The 20,223-nt window shown below is 39.7% G+C and overlaps 1 protein-coding gene across 5 annotated transcripts in view; it reads right to left on the reverse strand.

The window, feature by feature from the left end:
- DYNC1I1 (dynein cytoplasmic 1 intermediate chain 1) overlaps positions 1-20,223 on the reverse strand; it is a 294,891-nt gene that overhangs the window by 13,353 nt on the left and 261,315 nt on the right. For all 5 annotated transcript variants that reach the window (XM_090046983.1, XM_090046981.1, XM_090046985.1 and 2 more), the window contains one exon: positions 14,486-14,611. In XM_090046983.1, the coding sequence (XP_089903109.1) occupies positions 14,486-14,611 (126 nt within the window). The remainder of the gene's footprint in view (positions 1-14,485; positions 14,612-20,223) is intronic.

Below are 20,223 nucleotides of genomic sequence, written 5' to 3' on the forward strand. Positions count from 1 at the left end.
AAAAGATTTTAGTAAAGGATCAGCCAGTCATAGAAACAACCAAAGGTACATTTCTGACACCAGCACAACCTCCTACTGAATTTCAAATCCCTGCCTCAAAGCATGGAAGTCCTAGCATTTCCTTACAAAATCACTTCCAGCACTTTTGTTACCCAGGTAAAACAATATATAATTTTATTAATCCAATTCTTGCAAATGGCTGAACCATTTTGACTTTCCAAAAAAATTAACTTGAAGTGGGCATCAACTGAAATCTGAGAAGCATAGGTCAATCCAAGTGAAAACATGATGCCTTCTGCAAATATTTTATAGCTAGGTTCTCCCTATGGATCTACTCTTATGCAATCTTCAGTGGAAGTAGAAGAAGGTCCAATGTTTATTAGCCCTCTTCCCCCTAAACAGATTAAAAGGCATTTAATCTAAGTCTATTCTAATTCATCTTAATATCCAGCCACTGATGTAAGTCAGTTGTTATACAGCCCCACTGTGCCTTTTAACGCACCTAAGAACATTGCCTCCACAATGGCATTGTCCTGGGGAGCAACAGTCTCATAATTGATGCCATTTATTATTAAAAATTACATGTTGATTTACGAGTGAAACATGGACTCTACCATTTGCCTCTCATATGGTTATTGACACCCATACACCTAAGTACAGAGAGTCAAAAAGCCCAAGACAGAATCAAGTCAGTTTTTGATGGTTCCGTCTAAGATGCATAGATTGAACCAATAAGCAAGTGAACAGACATCCACTTTTGATTCCATAAATGCAGCCACGTACTTGCAGTGGCCCAGGCCATAAGCTGAGAGGTGCTAGAGCACACCTCCCTGCTGGGCTGGAGCAGACAGCTTGGCTAGCCCACCCACCCTGTAAGGGGTGGGGAGGCTTCCTGGGGAGGTGCAAAGCATCATAGGATGCTGGGGAACTGTGAGTTAACTTGAATCTGGAGGGCATCTGGGACAGAAGTTCAATAAACTGATTTAACCTAGATCAGTTAAGTCTAATAATATATCCATCCAGGTTTATCTTAGACCAGTTTCAGCCATTTTGAAAGCAGTTTATGTGCACTGTACTTCTATTGTGTTACAGATCTGAACTGGTTTCTGATCTCTTATCCTGGTTTGTGTACAACTTCTGTCCCTAGCCAATTTGATTTCCATCTCTTATGAAGATTCAGTCCTGCCAACTGTTAGTTTTAACACAAGTCTCAAGATATTCAGTGATTTTCTAAAAGCCCCAGCTCCTGGAATCATGAGATCATAGTGGAATCTCAGTGTTCAATAATAAATAAATAAAGCCAAAATACCTAATCCTCATAGTTGCAGAGGAAAGCATGAAAAAATGTGACCCCCAAAGGCTCAAATCAGAAGGTAAATAAAATTAACCCATGATTTATTATTTTTAAATATCTCATCTCTCTTGTATTTGGAGGTGTGATCCCTAACTTCTGAATACCTAAAAGGGACATTAAGGAACTTGTGCAGAATCATAGGAAAGTAGGACTGAAAGGGATCGTCATAGGTCACGTAGTTGAACCCCCCTGCTGCTATACTGAAAGGCTATTTGCCTCTGGAGTTCTCCTGAAAAAGGAAAGCCTGACAAACAGGCCAGGGATACCTTAAAAAAGCAATATATGAATGCCTCTCTTGGTTCCTGGCCTCACACATCCCAGGCTGACACTGTCTCTTTCACCGAATTTGAGCAGAATTTGAAGTCCCAGTGGACTTGTAATAAAATAGGGGCCTTCAAAGGGATTTAACCACACAAGTAAAATTGACCCATTTGGTGTTCAGTACTTTTGGTTTGCATGAGACCGTATAGGAACTGGTGCCATTACCTAGATTTTGCATGCATTCCTCTTCAGAAGCGGTAGCAATAAGGAGATTGTTTTCATTCTAAAAGCATATTCCTCTCCTTCAAAGTTCACTACATGCACTAAGTGTGCAAATGCCTGTTTAATTTAAACTTTAAATGTGTAAGCTTAGCTGTTGCATATGAAGGGCCTGAACTTCCCTATAGCCTCAACTGTGCTTTTAGGCTAACCTGTTATTTTTCAAGTCATGAATTCAATAGTTTAGCTCTTTCAAATTCTACACAATTTTGCAAACCATAAACAAAAATTAACACCACAATTAAGGACTCTCTCAGAATGCAAACTGCTATTTAATGTGACAAGTTAAAACCACAGAAGAATCATAAAGATAATTAATTACACAAACTAACTCTTGCTTCAGAGGTTTTATATCCATAAAGCATTTATCACCGCAAGGAGAGTACATGCATTTCATTGATATAAATTACTGCATAGCTATTAATATAGGTTTAACCAAGTGTTTTTTCCCATTCAATACTCTGCATTACATGCAGGCTATGAAAAATTTCCAATCAAGCTGGTTTTTATATTGGAATGAAGAAACCCATGCTGTGAAAGTATTTTTATTATACCTACTTTCACTATTATCCTTAATAATAATTTATTATTTCAAATTATATGTTTTCTGTGTCTCCATTAGCATGCTATGCTAACTTTGATGCAAGTCTTCCCACCTCCAATTTTTAGGCACACATGACAGCTAGGGGAATGAAGACTGGGTAGGGCACCCACCGGACTTCTGCTATTCCTCAGGAAAACTCCCTGGGAGTAAGTTGTCTTTTCCTCTGTGCCTCCCCACAGGATTGCAAGAGTAGCTGCAGCTGGGGAAAAGTCACTTAAGCCGAAGCTAGTACAGCTGTACTTAATCTCCAAAGAGATGGATGTGCCTGGTCTGTAGCCAGATCCACTGCCTTTTGTACAAGGAAAACATTCTTTCCTCCCCTCACCTTGCAGGCAGGAAGATGATGTTGGAGAACAGCTGTGAAAGGGTATTTGTGCTTCCCCTCCCCTTTCAGGTTTTAGTAGGGGGAAAAGTGATGAAGCATTCCAGTCTTTCTACTGCACTCAGTGCTTCCCAATAGTGTGCAAAGCTACATGATTAATACTGTCAGACAACTTGTTCCCTGTCTGATCTTCTCCCCAGGGGGAGAATCTGGGCCTTCCCTGGGAAAAAAAGGAAACAATGGGTTGTCTTACATGTAAGACGTTATCAAAAAAAATGGGTTTGAGATTTTCTTACTGCTTTTTTTATTACATGAAGAGGCTCACAGAAGCTTTAGTAAAACAGATTTTATTTCATATAAAAAATTCAATTCTATTCTACTCAAACAAGCTTTAGCTTAAGCACCCCTACTACCATTTTGAAGCACAGAGACGCTAATACACGAAGTGTTGTGGCATTTGAATCAAAGCACCCTCCCCCCCCCCCTACAGCCACCCATGGAGCACGTGTAAAAGTTCCCTAACAAACTGGAAGCTACTAGGCAATTGAGAGTCATAGGGATTTTTAGTTAGACTGTCTAAAATCCCAATTTTGGTCTATTTTTATTAATGCCTATTTAACTCCCACACCTAATGAACAAATGAAGGAAAGGACATTGTTGTTAAAAATTTGTTTCTTCCACAACACCAATTTACATAAGAGGGCATATTACACATTTCCTGTGATTCACAAGTCCTAAAGCAGCACCTAAAGTAGTGAAGATAGGACCATAATAATACAGGAAACAAGAATTTTTTTTTTTAAATGAACAGATACACAGGAACCGACTGCAGTTTCCCCTGGAGTCATGAAGTCCAGTGCACTGTTTTTGCAGTAACCATGTTATAAAATCCTGTTCATAACCATGTTATAAAATCCTGTTCATTAACTTATTGGTAACTAGTCAGGTTGTTTACTCAGTCTGGGAGCCTTTTTCAGAACCTCACTCCTTTAATAGTTAGAAACCTTCTTTTAATGTCAGTCTAAATCTAGTCATGGCCATTTTACACCCATTTGTTCTTGTGCCAACATTGTCTTTTAGCTTAAAATGTTTCTCCCTGATAAAGCTAACAATCATGTCCCCTTCTCAGCCTTTGTTCTGCTAGGCTGTACTCTAAAGCGTATTCCAAAGTGCTCTTTTAGGGTGTTGTGCATATGGCATAACCTCTCCTGAGCATAGTGAGGTGTGAGCCCGCTTCACAGTGCTAAATACACCGCTTCCAGTTTGGTAAGTAGCACATGCAGGACAGACATGTTCTGTTGAAGCAGTGTTGTTTCCTCTTGTAAAACAGATTCTCCATTCCACTAGTTGTCCAAATAGCCTATCTCTGTTCCAGGCTCTGAACCTGTTCCAGTTTCAATACAATTCCAGTTTTTTAAGAAATAAAATATATAGTTATAAAAAGCCTTTCACAGATAAGTTTTATAATAATGGCAGATGTCTGAAGCTGCTAAGAAGTTAAGAATGTAAGGAATCCACAAAGGATGCAATTTGCCTGACAGTGCAGGTAAGGTGGTAAAAAATACAAGAGATGGTCTTACAGACAAGGCACTAGACTAGCACTCAATTCCCAACTTGGCCACGGGCCACTGTTTCTTTTTGGCCAAGTAACTACCATATTCCATAATTTCCTGATCTATAAAAGGAAGATAATACACCCTAAGTCACTGGGGCACTGCAAAGATAGAAACCATCAGAAAATATGGTGGTGAAGACAATATAATTACCTAGACAGAGGTGCAAGATAATTCACATTTGTGCACCATTTCTTATGGCATATTACTTCCCCCACTCCAGCCACAGTGTGTGTGTGTGTGTGTGTGTGTGTGTACTTAGTGATGTACTTACACACACACACACACACACACACTTTTTATAAACCAAATAAAAAAGGTTTTAAAGCTTTGATTTTGGCTTTTCAACCCCGCAATGTTGGTTTTTTACTGGGGAATAACTCTATGCCCTCAAAGCATCCATCATAGCCTAAGGTAATGAATATTGTAATGAGAAACACAAGTATTTAGGGTGATAATGACTGGACTTTGCTCTACTTAGATCGGCTCACCCCCTATGGAGGGTACCAAAGCTTAAAGATTTTATCACTCCACTAATCAGCAACGGATAATGGCCTTCATAAAACACAGTAATTAAATTGACTGATTTGAAACCCATGCATTTTTTTCATTATGGAGTTCTTATTTAAGCTACTTCAAAAATACCTTTGTGAACACTGGATATATCAGTCAATGGTAACTTATTTTGTATTTAAAATACACATGCTTAGCCCTGAGATGGCAAAGCTGTTCAGCTCACTTTCTAGGATAAAGCAAACTATTATTGCTCAAGTGTAATCCAGGAGTTTCTAGTATTCTGCCAATTTTTTTTCCTCTATGAATTCTCTTTTCTCTAAAGTGCCAACTACCTTACAAAACTGGAGGAAAAATTTAAACTAATTCTTCACAGATTTCCAGCAACTAATCTCGGACAGGCTGTTAAAACACTGAGTCTAAGGCCCCAATCTTGATACCAGAGATGTCAATGGCAAAATTTCCTTTGCCTTCAGTGAGAGCAAGATCAGGCACCCTAGGGTACAATCCATTTAACTATAGTTTATGTCAGGATTCTGCTCTTTGTTACAATTATTGTATCTTACACTATTTGTCATTGAAAAAAAAACTTTCCTTAAGCATTACAGCATGTTACTGTTCAGATTTAATTCCAAAGGTACATACTCAAACCATTTACCCACCAGGAATGTGAAGGCTACCTTTAATGCTATTTTTTCTATCTCATATTTTTTAAATAAAATGTTTACAAATTGTTAAACTCAATTTTAGTTTTGCAAAAAAAAAATGGTCCTTTCTGAAACAACTATAAATCATATACTAGCTCTATCATGCCTTTTGAAGAAAAATCTACTGCAGAAAACTTCCCAAGATGAAACAGCTTCTGATGAGACATCCCCTTCTGAGCTAGAGGCTTTTAACTACAGAGAGGACTCTGCCTTGTGACCACACTTCACATATAACACACTGAATATGAAGGTACAATGTGCAGTGTTAATCTTCCCCACTGTCTGGTAAAATAATTTAATTCAGTAGTTCAGTCCACACAGGCGGTCACTACCTCAAAGGAAGTACTTTCAAACCGTGTTTGAGAGCATCTGGTGTTTTCGCTGTCCGGGCTGCCATGTTGAAAGGTTGATGTAGCCTTAAGATTTTCCATCCCTTTCCTGAATTTTCACGTGTAATGTTTTGAAGTTTTTCAATATTTAAACATAGGAGTCAATGGAGTTGCCAGTTTCTCTGGTTTGCATTAACATTACAGCAATCAAGGGGCAAACTCGACTGATTTGTGGTGGCCTGGTTTTCTGGAAGTTACACTCCGGAGCTCCAGAATACAAGCTTTTATTCATTTAAAAATGATTATGATTCTAACCCTTCGATGGAAGAGATAAACTTCAAAATGTTAGCCAGATATAAACTAATTCTGCAATATATAACAAAGTTTCCAGATAGCCTAAAGTACCAGCTTTGAAAAAAAGGCATGAACTGCCCCATTTATCTTAGTGGTTTCACTGCAGGTCACAGCATGAAAAAAGGAGGATTATCAAGATTTTTCTAGTCTACTGTGTAATTTCTTGTTTTGGCTTTTCCAGCAAAGTGGAGTTTGGTTTGTGGATGGAATCTGGGAGAACATAATTTCTTATTTTTCTCCAATAAGATCCTTATTGCTATTTATTCCTTAATAATATTAGAAAAAGATTTTTCTGATAAAATAGATGTAACTGACATTTCTATAACTAGTCTAATGAAACAAATATTATGTAATAATAGACCCCTTGCAATATAAATTTTGAACTCTCAATCCTCCTCCTTGTGTCGAAAACATGTTTTTAATTCTGTATTTCACTACAGTCAAATAAGTTGTTGGGTTTTAAATGTCTATCTGTTTATCCCCACAGCAAACAAAGTACGCTTTGAAAACATTAATTGTAGAAGTAGTGGAAGGTAGAAGAGAAGCTACTTCTTACACAACTAGAGCGACAAACGCCATTCTGAGTAATTCAAGTAAATCACAAACAGAGCTATTAAAGAATATTTTTGACAGAACGATCTATATAACATCACTGAGGCATGCACAATGGGAGCAAGTTTTCAATAACATGTATTTATGAAAGAGACATGTGGTCAGACCTAAATATCAATCATTAGGACATAAAAATAAATCTATAGTCAATGGTCCATGCTCTGCTAAAAATAACTTTTACTATGTAGAAAACCTGCTACCCAGTAAAGAATCCATTGGACTCCTTATTATCATCCAGTCTTTGTTTGTCTGCCATCAACTAATGCCACCTAGTTTGTCTGACACCAACTAACATCACCAACTAAGTGGATTCATGCCATATTTAAACTATAACTGAAAAAAGATATAAGCAACACTCAGTTTAATAGAAACAAGTATATTCAGAACTCCCAGGCTAGGAATAGATGTTACACATAAACCTGTTTAAATCATCAGAAATTGGTTTAAACCTGTAATAGAACACAAGTTCAGGGCACAAAAACCAATTTCAAAATTCCCAAAACTAGTTTAAGATAAACCTGGTTGAATGTAGTATCAGACTTAACTGATTTAGATCAAACCGGTTTATGGAAATTCTGTCTCAGACTCCCTCCTGGTTCAAATTAAATCACAGTCCCCCAGCATCCCAGAATGCTTTGCAGACCTGGGCTGGGCTGTGCTGTCTGCTAGAGTAGGGCAGGGCTGGCCCTGCCCCGCCCCCACTCTGTATTAGAGCATTGATAGCTGGCTGACAAGGGGGTGGGTGTGCTGGGGATGCAGGCCAGGCTGTCTGGCAGGGATGGAGCAGGCCGGGCTACCTGGCAGGGATGGAGCAGCCCCTGCCAGACTTTTCCCCACTGGAGTGGAGGAGGCAAGGGTGTGGGACAGCAGGCTCAGGCAGAGGGGGATTAAACCCCCTTGCCTCCCCTCTCCAACTCGCAGGGACCCCAGCTGGGGTCTGTCCAGTTTTTTCCCCCTCCTTGTGGCTCCCAGACCTCCCCTCCCAGCCAGGGAGTCATCCTACTGTGTCTTCCCAGCCGCCAGGGCTAGGGTTTCGCTTGAGGCAGCCCAGGATCAAAGGACAGATCAGGGGGAGGGGAGCAAAATGGCCCCAAGCCCAGGTGGGGACACACACAGAGGAATGGTGGCAGCAGTGGCTCCATCCTAGACAGGAACCCCACCAAACAGAGGGATCCCGGCTGGTGGCGGGGGGGGGAGGGCTTCATGTGTGTCTGTGCTAGCCCAGGACAGAGCTGACACCCACTGGAGAGCAGTACCTGGGCCAGCCCTGGTTCCTGTAGCGGCATGCACAGCATGCATGTGCCCATTCAGCCCCAAGTGCTATTACCTGCACTCCCCCGGGCTGCCAGGTGCTGAGCTGGGTGTGCCCTGCTCACTCTTCCCATACCGGATGGCAGCAGTGCAGCACAGTCCCGTGTACCAGGCACCAGGAGTGGGGTGCTACCCAATGGCTTCCCAGCCACCACTGCCGCCATCTGCCCACCTGGTGGCCGACCACTGTTTCGTGGCATGGGCAGCACCTATCAGTATTGCCAGGGCAGACCGCCCTGATGGTAGCAGAGAAACTGTAGGGGTAGCGCCCCGCACCTGGTGCCTGGTACACGGAGCTGTGCTGCACCACCACCACAGCGTAGGGAAGATTGAGCAGGGTGCTCCCAGCCCAGTGGTCCAAGAGATCCAGTTAATACAGCTGAGGGGGCAAATCTGCACTGTACACACTGCTGCAGGGGCCAGGGCTGGCCTGGGTGCTACTCTCCAGTGGGAAGAAGGGGCTGCCAGGCAGGAAATGCTCCCCCAGCTGCGTGCTTGGCTTGGCTCAGCTCTGCCCTGGGCTAGCATGGACACACTCAAGCCCCTTCTCTACCCCCCACCTGCCCAGCCTGGGTCCCTCTGCTTGGTGGGGCTCATGTTCCCACCGCTCCTGCAATCCCTCTTTGCATGTCCCCACCTGTGTTTGGGGCCATTTCATTCCCCTCTCTCCCACCGATCTGGCCTTTGCTCTTGGCTTGCCCCAAGCGAAACTCTGGCCCTGGTGGCTGGGAAGGGACAGCGGGATTACCCCCTGGTTTGGAGGAGGGCTCTAGGGGTCCTGGGCCACACTAAGTCACAAGCAGTGGGGAAAAGCTGGGCAGACCTCAGCTGGGGTCCCTGCAGGCTGCGGTGGGAGTTTAAACCACTCCCCAGACATAGTCAGCCTGCTGGGGTCTGACCATACCCCACCTCAGCTCAGCCTCCCTCCAGCATGAAGGGAAGGGAGGGTTCACTGTAGTGCCCCACAGCTTCTAGCCTAAGCCACTGCAGGAATGTGGCTACATTTCCAAAATCAAAAGTGAATGTCTATTCACTTGCTTGTTAGTTCAATCTATACAGGTTAGACTAACCTGCAAACATTGAATCAATTCAGACTTGGGCTTTTTGAATGTCTGTACTTAGCCCCAGAAGCTAACTCCCACCTACAGTGACTGGTTATATTCTCTGATTAAAGTAAATATATTTAATATCATGTCATCCTGAAACAACCAGCTTATTTCAATTTTTTAAAGTCATCAGTTACTGATCTACAAGTTGCTTTCTCAAATTGTCCCACATGAGTACATATATATGGATTATTTAAGTCTATTCTCCACTGGAAGTGTGTGTGTAACTCCCATTAATGCTAATGGGCGTAAAGCAAAAGCATCGAAGAGAAAATAGACCCCTCACTGTGAAAATAAATGTGTTCAGTTATGTTCAGACACGGTGCTGAAATCAAACAACTAAAAGAGCGTACTGTAAAAAAAATAACATTATATGACCTAACTGAAAATACCAACGTTATTTTTAACTCACTGGTCATGGACTTTGTCACATTTCATACTTACGATGAACTGTCACCTGTGTTGTCATAAAGACAACAGAGGAATGACTTCTCAAAACAAAAAGGACCTGATCCTGAAGTCTTTACCTCATGCCAAATGTCCATGTTCTCAAAGAGGGTTATGAGTCAGCGAAGAACATAGGATTGGGCCCTTAATCTAGGCCATTTTTAAGGTCCCTTTTTATACCTTGTGGATGAATATATAAATGGTGGAATGACATGTTACTGTTCTCTAGGAGAGATAATCAAACTAGCAATGAAACTAACACACGGATCTCACCACTTAAATTTTTTCCTTAGTTATCTGATTTGCTGATCTGTTTAAAGTTTACATAAATATAGTCTCCCCGGTTATTTTCCGGTATGTAAAAAAACTGATTTTTAGGATTTTAAGAAATATAATGTTTTTAAAAATCATTGTGCTTTCTTATTTAACCAAACATATATTCATATTTTATTTTACATGTTTTTAATAGAAATGACATTTAGCAACATTTTGGTGAATATATTAACAAATATAATACTACATGAATATGACTACATGTGACTACAGCTTATTGCTCCACACTTTATTGTGCCTGGAAGGCTCCTGGGAGCACCTGGACAGCAGCACATGGAGCCATATTTATACACGCGCCTGGACCACAGCACACAGAGCTAGGTTGTAGTAGCCCTGGCTGCCAGGAGGTCCCAGAGTCAGCCTGCCAGCCTGAGGCTGTTCCAACCAGACTCAATGTGCTGTGGAGGTGCTAGCTGGCAAGCATCCTCTGCATTGAAGAACCTTTGTGCCCAGCCAGCCAGGTCAGCATCTACACATCTGCTACTCAAAAAAACTCTGCAGCAGGGTAATACTTGGCAAAACTACCCTGCTGCAGAGTTTATTAGTTTTGTGCACCCTAATAGGGGTGCACATGTAGATGCTGAGATGTTTATTGCATAGTAAACACCTTGTGTAGAGGCACCCAGTAAATGCTAAAAATATGCACTTATGCTCTTGCAAAACAGCCTGCTGATCTTCCAAGAGCTGTAATCACCAGGATTCCTTCCAATTCAAAAAGACCTACAGGATGCTCCTGATTTTCAGTCAATAAGGGATAACTTTTAAAGACACCCTAGCCAAAAAATGATCCTGTTCTCTGCTGATAGCTCTGTTTCAAAAAGCACCCACAGAAGAGAAGGAAAGAATTGTATGGCCTAAAAATCAGTCATCATGACTGAGAACTAATCGGGGGGAGGATCCCCATTAAGCTCAGGGGACTAAGGATGGAGGATCCTCTTGTTCATGGCCATATTCTTCTGGAAAGAGGCAGCAGCATGTTACTCTTGGAATTGGGAAAATGTTCCTGATTAAGTTCCTGCTCTCATTCAACTGAACAGCAAACCTCCCACTGATTATAACAATGCATGTTGAAGCCCTACTATAACTCTACTTGGAGGCAATAAACAGATGCCTCCAAGCTAAGTATGGTATAAATATTGATATGATCTTTCTGGGGACCATAAGAGAAAAGGAAGAAAAGGCTAGGGAGTACATTATACACAGTGGGTTCCACTACAGCTGTAATGTTCTTTTTAACATTTCCCCAGAATGCTGAGCTATAGCCATTTTTTCTCCCTGCACAGGGTGCACTACATAAAAGTTTAGGTGGCCTAGAGGTTATACATACTCCTATGCTCTGTATAGCAGGTTGAGGAAGGAAGGGAGGGATCATCTAGTGAAGGCCAAACAAGATGAGAACATGAACCTCACTACCTCATCTCACAATTTTCAGAGGAAAGCAGGGCTGGAAGGAACATCACCAGGTCAAATAGTCCAGCTGTCTACACAAGGCAGGATCATCCCTGACTAAACCACCCCAGTCAAGTGTCTGTCTAACCCGCTCTTTAAAACTTCCAGGAATGGAGATTCCACACTTCCTCTAGGTAGCCTTTTCCAAAACCTGAGCACCCTCCTAGTAAGAAAGTTCCTCTTCATCTCCAATCTAAATTTCCCTTGCTGCAACTTGATGCCATTGCCCCTAGTCCTGTCCTATACAGCCATAGAGAAAAACTTTCTGCCATCTTCTCTATAATCACCCTTCAAGTATCTGAACACTGTCATCAAATCCCCTCTTTGTCTTCTCTTCTTCAGACTAAATAACCCTAGTTCTTTCAGCCTTTCCTCATATGACTTATATCCCGGACCTTAATCATTTTTGTTGTTCTGCACTGGCCTCTTTCCAATCCATCCACATACTTCTTGAAGTGTAAGGCCCAAAACTGGGCAGAGTACTCCAGGTGAGGCCTGACCAGTGCCAAATAGAAAGGAAGAATCACTTTCCTTGATTTGCAAGTGACACTCTGGTTAATACAATCCAGTGTACCATTGGCTTTTTTTTGCAACCAGAGTACACTGTTTGCTTATATTCAGTCTAGCCTAGGTCCTTCTCTGCAGTACTGCAGCCTAGGTAGTCTGTATTTGTGAATACAATTATTTCATTCCAAGAGCAGGACTTAGGTGTTGTCCTCGTTGAATCTCATCTGATTGATTGTAGACCATTTTGCCAGTCTATCCAGGTCATTCTGGATTCTAGCCCTGCTCTCCAGAGCATTTGCAACTCTACCCAACTTGGTGTCATCTACAAATTTGCTGAGCATACTATTAATCCTATCATCCAAATTATTTATGAAGATATTAATAATACTGGACCTAGGACAGACCCCTGGGGAACCCCACTCGATACCTTCTCCCAACCAAATACTGAGTTATTAATATAACCTGTTGAATATACCACATCCTTCTTCTGCAGGATAAATTCATATGTCTTTACACAGTAACCTACCATAAAATCAGTCTCCACAGTTTGATTCAGTTTGTATGACAAAGATAAGGCTATATATGGCATGCTTGCCTAGACTAGACCCTTATTTAAGATCTCTATGCAAATCCCATTGATGTGAATGAGAATCTTTTCACTGATTACAATGGGAATTAGATCAAGGTCTAAAAGATACCTCTGTCTGAATTACTTTTAAGAGGACACTTCATGAAATAATATGGTAGATTACTAAATTAAGCTGCTTCTATCCACTATAATGGCTTTCTATCTCAGAACCATCCTCACTAGTGATTTAAGCTGGCTTTCTATCTCAAGACCATCCTTACTAGCCAGGGTAGTGCATTTCTGAATCTCACATAAGCTACAACAGAGATGCACAACAGTGAGGGCTGTCACAATAGGAAACAACTAAGTTGTAGCACCCTTAGTAATCAGAAATGAGCATTCAATAAGGTAGAAGAAATGAAGGAACCTCACACTGCTCCAAGCCTAATTAGTCTCCAAGTATCCTTTCCCTAGAACAGGAATTATTACAAGGAAATGTATAGCCATGATTTTTTTAAAATTACCATAGAAAGGAAGGCAAAAAAGAGAGAATGTGTCATCTCCCTTATTAAAAATATACAATGGAGGAGTTGTGTGGGAGAAGGAGGAAGTAAGGACATAGATGCTCTCGGGGCCTATTTTTTCAGCAGCTCTGTGGAAATCTGCTGGGGTTCTGCACGTTGCAGAGCAGAATGCAGGGGCAGTGCTGCAGTTTGCATTATACAACAACAAACCGGACTCAAGCAGATGAAAATCAATGGCTTTTTTTTGGAACCAGGAATATTAGTATGTGTTTCTGAGGAAAATGGATAAATATTAAATCCATTTGCTCATGGTTGTAGAAATAAACAATCTTATGAATTATTTCGTATATGGTATGTCAAAGAGTCTTCTCTATAGCCTGTCTAGATTCCAGACAATAAATGTGACCAGACTACATTGTCACTGCAGATAGCCTGTCATATCACTTGGAAGACAAAAAAAATCACCATTTCAGAGATATAATGCAAAAGTAAATACATAAATAAAAATAGCCTGACCTGCCAGTGCTTCAGTGAAAAGTTGAGTGTAATAGCCTTAAACAATTTAGAAATTATGATAAAAATATAGTAAGAAGTTTTGCAAACATTTGTAAAGGAAAGGCAACTCCTGAAAAAAAGCAAATGCAATCCAAAAATATGAGTCATGCTCAAGCAATTTTGCTATGGGCCATAAAATCACTTTATGTGAGTTACAGACAATTCTGTATGTTTTCTATAATGTTTCCCTACTGTGTAGAGATGGATATCCTGGTATCCTATCACAGATAATGATGGAAAACAAATTCTCTACATAAAAGCTGATTGCTCAGAGATTCACCCTTGACTATTCCAAGGAATTGTAATGCAGACTGAATGTTTTATACTGTATTCATCAACAAAGAGGCTGACTCCATCAGCACACAACACACTGTAGCTTAGATGGTTTTTTATAATCTGTAGTGGGGGAATTGAGATCAGCTTTTAAACACAGAATACTCATCCTGCTATTTCTCACCACCTACATATATTCCTTTCCACACGTGCAGGTCTGCTACCCTTCTCTCCCAAATAGCTGCCTCTCAATTTTCTGTTATTGGTGCCGTAGTACATAGCCAGACAATGGTATCAAGAAAACAGACAGATTCTTTACATGATAGGGTGCTACAGCAAATCAATACGGATACAAAAAAAAAATCTTTCCCCATGCACATAAACACATGGCATAGTCCAACATTCAGTATTATTAGCATAGTACTTTCCAGCAACCAAGTATTTAGAAAAGAAAGTACAGGTACCTCTCCAACATCATAGATCCAGATGCGGCCTTCTGAATCACCAACAGCTACCTCTTTCCCAGCTTGTGCCCAACGGACACGATTGAGGGCAGAAGCTCCTTCGATGGTCACACTGGCTGTTGGAACCTATTGAAACAATAATCATAAAATAAATTGTGATAATACCATGCAGCAAGTGATGAATCTAAATGTGCCAGCTTAGGATGATATTTATCACTGCATGAGCCCCAGGTCCCTTTGAATTCCTTGAAATAAGGAGTGAAAAAAATCATTATTTCTTCAAGCACATGTCCTATTGAATTAAGGGAGACAATGAAGAATGAGAAACTGACTGTTGAGAAGGTAAGGAGAAGGCATTTCCACAATAAAGGGCACAGAATTACACAAATATTTTTTCCTGACTGTGGAGACATGCAAAACCACATTGACTTATTTCTCTGTATGCCCCAATTTACCTTTCAAGAGATGACTTAAGAATCAACTAAGAGTATGACTTCATTATAGGCTTACTTTGGTTCTGATCAATATTTTAGCTCAGCCCCCTAAGCATCCTCATACAAGTACAGGCTTAAGTCCAGGAGGCTTATATTGCTTTGAATCCATACTCACTTGAATGGCAAGGGTTAAAGCCCAAGTTTTAAATTAAGTTTTGCAGTGAGAATGCAGCTAAAGACTGGGTTGCTGAGATTGTGTTTTGGTTGTCCTACATAATTATCCTTTCCATACCTCTCCAGCCCTTCCAAGCTGCTTACTTTGGATTTATCAGCTGGGCATCTGAAGCAACTTGAGGCAGGTTGATATGCCCCTGATTGGTGTTCAACCCTTCATTCCATGTAGCCAGTACGACTTCCTGAACTACTCGACCAGCTCAGCCAAATGCCTTAGAAATGCCAGTCTAATGTGCTGCTATGTGAACTACAGAAACACATGAGGGTTCCACTTAACCCTTGGTATGAATTTACCAGGGAATATACCTTGAATATAGCTTGGTTTAGGACAAGCATCACAAATTTGCATTGGTTTATAAACACCTTGAAGAGGCTCAAAGAGGTTGGTTGGCCAAGGTGGGGATCATGTAGACAGTTGTCCTGCTGTGGTAGCACACTGAACACATAGGGGGCGCTCACTACAAGTCAAAGGTTAGCAGCCACAAAACTAGCAACATCCCACACACCAGCCCTTCATATAACTCGTTTCATTAGGTGCTTACCTCTGCCCCAGGCAGCTAACCCTGCATGACAGGCTTCTCCACAGAGACAATCTGATTTTCAGATTAAAGCAAAGGAGACAGGGATGGTGCTGGTGAATTCCTTAACAAAAATGGTTTAAGTGTTCATGAATGTACCCCAAAACTGGGTGCTGGAACAGGCCTTGGAGTAGTCCATATGACTCCATGAGCTAGAGACATCCCAGGCCATATTCCAAGGTTCTGTTTGGGAATGGGCCCACAAAACAGCTTGGAAAGGAAGCAGCACTGCAGCAGGAGCCAAAGCTGCAGGTAAGTAAGTGGCAGCTACTCTCTTATGTCCTTATGGGGTAATTGCAACATAAATGGGAGGAATTACTCTGTTTCAACATCTTATCCCTCCTCCTACCATAACCCTAAAACCTGGTTTGAAAGCTGAGACAATGGTAGTAGGGTTTATGAACCAAATTTAAAAGGCCTTACATCAGCTTTAGTTGTGAGTTTTTATTTTGGTGGCAGAAGATCAGAAACACGGGAAATTCCATTAAAAACTAGATACGTGTAGTGTTCCATATTATTCTTGGTCTCTCTTTTCTCTACCTCAACTCTAGACCCTTCTGTCCCTTGTTCAGGATCAGCAGAAGTAGGAAGCAGGGCTTTTGCAGACTTTCTGAGAGACTCCAGCCATACCCAGTAACTGCACAGTCACTCATGCAGCAGAGCAATTACTGTAAAACAGTGCTGTTTGCCTAGCACCTAAAAATCTGGAAACTCACTGCTTCTCTTTGTCATTGTCTCAGACTGAAAGCTGAAAATCCAAAGTGGTACCTCAGAACACAATACAGTTGGCATGATAAATCATCTTTGTAAATGACCACACTGCAATGTAAAGTGTAAAATAGATCTGCCCACACAGTAATTCAGAAATAATGCTGGACAAGAATAAGGAAGTAGCAGATGACTATTTTTTCCTTAAAGAAGGACTCATGCAAATAAGCCCCTGCCATCTCTTCACTGTTTAGGGCCAAGTCCTCCTCTCAGTGCAATATTACCATTAAAATGTGACCTACTGTAATTTCTCATCCTATGAATGTTATTGTTCAGTGGGGCAATTTATGGCCCCATGCAAATTATTAGGCCTATTACCTACCAATTTTTCAACAATTAAATTCCACCTTTTTTCAGTGCATTTGCTGGATTCTTAAATTTTGTTTCTCAAAAAATTAGCAGATCAAAAACATGTGAGTTCTTCCAATTTGGTTTCCTAGGTGTAAATTTCACACTTTCAGTTTTAGCCAAACTCTCAGAATGTTGAAATATGTTCACTTACTCTACCTTGATTTGGGCTCATATAGCATTATTGCCTTGTTCCACAGGAAAAAAAAACCCAACAAGATGCATGCTGACCAACATAAACCCTTGTAAATTAAAATAACCTAACGGTTTAGTAAAAACCTGTTGCCATTCAACAAAGTGATCTAAGGGCATCAAAGGAACTTCAAAACATTTTAAAATACTTGAAAAAAATACAAACCTGGTTTTCCTCTGATATGGAGGGAAATATACTCAAACTATATCATCTTAAAATAGATTTGACTGCTGTGAATAATGATAGTAAATTACACACACCTATTCTGGATTTCAAAGATCCAAATTCACTTTATAATGGTTATATGATACCATTAGTTATGTTTTAAAAATTACATATAAAATACTTTATAAAATTATCTCAAATTGTTAAATGATGCTTGACAGATTTTAACTATTTTGGCACATGAACTTAGTAGGCAATAGATTGAGAAAGCAGTCATAGAAAATTAAACAATAATTCATCTCAATTTTTGTTGCTTGTGTGGTATTGAAATTGTTTAGGAATATATTTCATACCTATTTAATGAAACATATACCATGTATATACTTTCAAAGCCAAAGTATGACTCATGCACAAGAAAAATATTGTTGAAACCAACAAAATACAGCAGAGAAGTGCAAAAATAGAATTCATTTCAGTACAGTAATCGATAAGAGACGATTTGAGAAAGAGATAAAAGCTGATGCTATCCAAAAACCAAGAAAGAAATCTATTGTGGACATGCTGCTGGGAAACAGACTTTCTGTCTGAAATCTAACTGCACATCTGACTTACTGTTACAGTACAAATTTGCAAGAGAGTACGGAAATGTAGTGGCTTTTAAAAAATACATCTGTTTATTGAATATAAATCAAATGTGATAACTTTCAGTGATGTTACAGAAACCAAATATGGTATTCACATATCAGTGTTAGATACAACTTGTTTAGTCCTTTTTAAAGTTCATTCATGGGAATTACTGTATTGATTATCTTGATGATAGAATCAAAGGATTACATTCATTTTGGTCAATAAGCATGGATTGAGCACTTTTAAAATGATGTAGAATAAATATGTAGCATAAAACTAGCACATATTGTGCTATTGTTCAAGAATTTCGAAAGTATGTCATCTAAAAACATTTTCTCCCTCAGTTTTCAAAGTAACAGCTAGAAAATAATAAAGTGTATTTCCTAAAACACATAAATGCCTAATTAATAATAGTATCCGGATCTCACACACAGAGCTTTTCATCAGTAGGTTGCAGAATAACCCATTAATATACCTGTCATTTTCTTCCATCTCTATAGACACTTTGACATCACATAAATTATTTCTATTAGTAATGCTACTGCTGCTTGCTTAAACACAATTAAGAAACTTCTCAAGTTAGTTGCTTCATTTTCATTATAAAGACTGAGTAAAACTCTGATCATGCCTTTTCATTAGTAAACAGAATAACTGATTCAGATACCGTAACAATCAGTCATGAAAACTGCAAACTAATTCGAAACAACCAAGATCAGAACAAACATTGACTGCCTTCAGTTACAACATTTCGAAGACTGGCATGGGGTTCTTGCCCTGGCACCTATGTGTCTGATCATGTTTTTCTCGCATACCCAAGTCTCCGTTTTAATAAGATCCTGCTAGTTTATCATTACAGGATATTGTAAAGTCATTCTACTACTGGTTAAGAACAAATCAAAGTAGGATTTAGTCAGAAAAATATTAAGTTGGCTTTCATATTCATGCAAATCTAGAATACCAGAGATACTCCACAGTTACACTTATGTAACTTATGTGAGACCTGATTATTACCCTACAAATAACAAATATTTGTGAAATCAGCAGTAGTTCAGGATCTCCAAGAAAGGCAGGAGCAAGGTTGTGATTTCATTTCTGATGAGGCTCCTTTTATATAAGAAATATTCCTCAGCAATCCTAATTATGTAGGATATGATCCTTCTCATTATTTCAGGGGAGTGAAATCAGTCCCATAATAATTTTTTTTGGTGGGGTGGGAGGGATGAAATGTTGGCTTTATTGAATTCAAAGACAAAACTCCCATTGGTTGTAAATAGAAGAAAATTTCCATTTTGATATCTTAGAGGAAAGGGCTATTTTGCTTTTTTTTAAATTTTACCCAGCTTTTATGCTGTGTAAACAGTCATTAACAGCACCTGAAGAATATGTCCCTCCCTCCTCGAAAAGAAATTCTGAGGAGAGTCCTCCTGTATATCCTCCAGCTGTGTATGTTCTAATTAAAAAGGCTGCACTGCTTCCTGCTCAGAATACTTCAAAAGGCCTCACAGCTCCACTTGACAATACAGTCCGCAGTGTTTGTTACTCTTACCTGTCCATACTTATTTATGGCAAGCAGCACTGATTTAAAACCATAAACCGCATTTGTATTTTACTTTGGCTGAAATGTATATCATGACTACATGAAAGACATATTAATGACTGAATTAACCTTAAAGAAATATCGTAAGAAATGGGGGGGGGAGGGGAATACTGGTTTCTGTTGCTTTCATCATTTCTTTTCAAGAATGAATAGCCCACCAGATAAAATAGTACCTTATTTTGATGTGGTTTATGCTGTTTTCTGTGCATTTACAAGGCATTGAATAAAATATTTAATGCTTAAGTAGTAGAAAACTATTTCAAATGCAGTTTTGAATCTTGATTATGGAGCCATTTAGAACTTTAAATGTCATGTCACTTCTTACACCAAAGATTTTTTTCAAAGGAAATTTCAGCTTAAATCAAGATTCTGCACATTCATTAAGAATTATAAATTTAAAATGAAAAAAAGCATGGGCATTTTTTTTCAAATTGAAGTCAAAAGAATCCAAATAAAAGGGGCTATAAAATATATGCTTTCCATTCCTTATTTAGGAAAGGTTGTTTTAAAAAAAACAGTCTAATATTTGCCACTGTTTTTGCAAAACGCAACAATTCATTTTCCATGGAGTTAAAAAGTGTGACACTATTCCCTCCCCCTCCATGATCCCCATTGTTCAGCAGTGCTGCAGGTACAGGAATCTGGCTACTTGTCTTTTATATTGCTGCATATAAAATTTACATTACCAAAGTTGCAAAGTCGAAAGAAAAAAAAAGGAAAAAAGTAGTGAATCACAACTAACCCATGAGAACTTTTCATGGCTTGAAAATACAAGTAGTTTCCACGGTTATCAT

Source organism: Crocodylus siamensis, chromosome 5 (assembly GCF_052110815.1).
Source record: "Crocodylus siamensis isolate JL-2025a chromosome 5, ASM5211081v1, whole genome shotgun sequence".
Taxonomy (NCBI): Eukaryota; Metazoa; Chordata; order Crocodylia; family Crocodylidae; genus Crocodylus; species Crocodylus siamensis.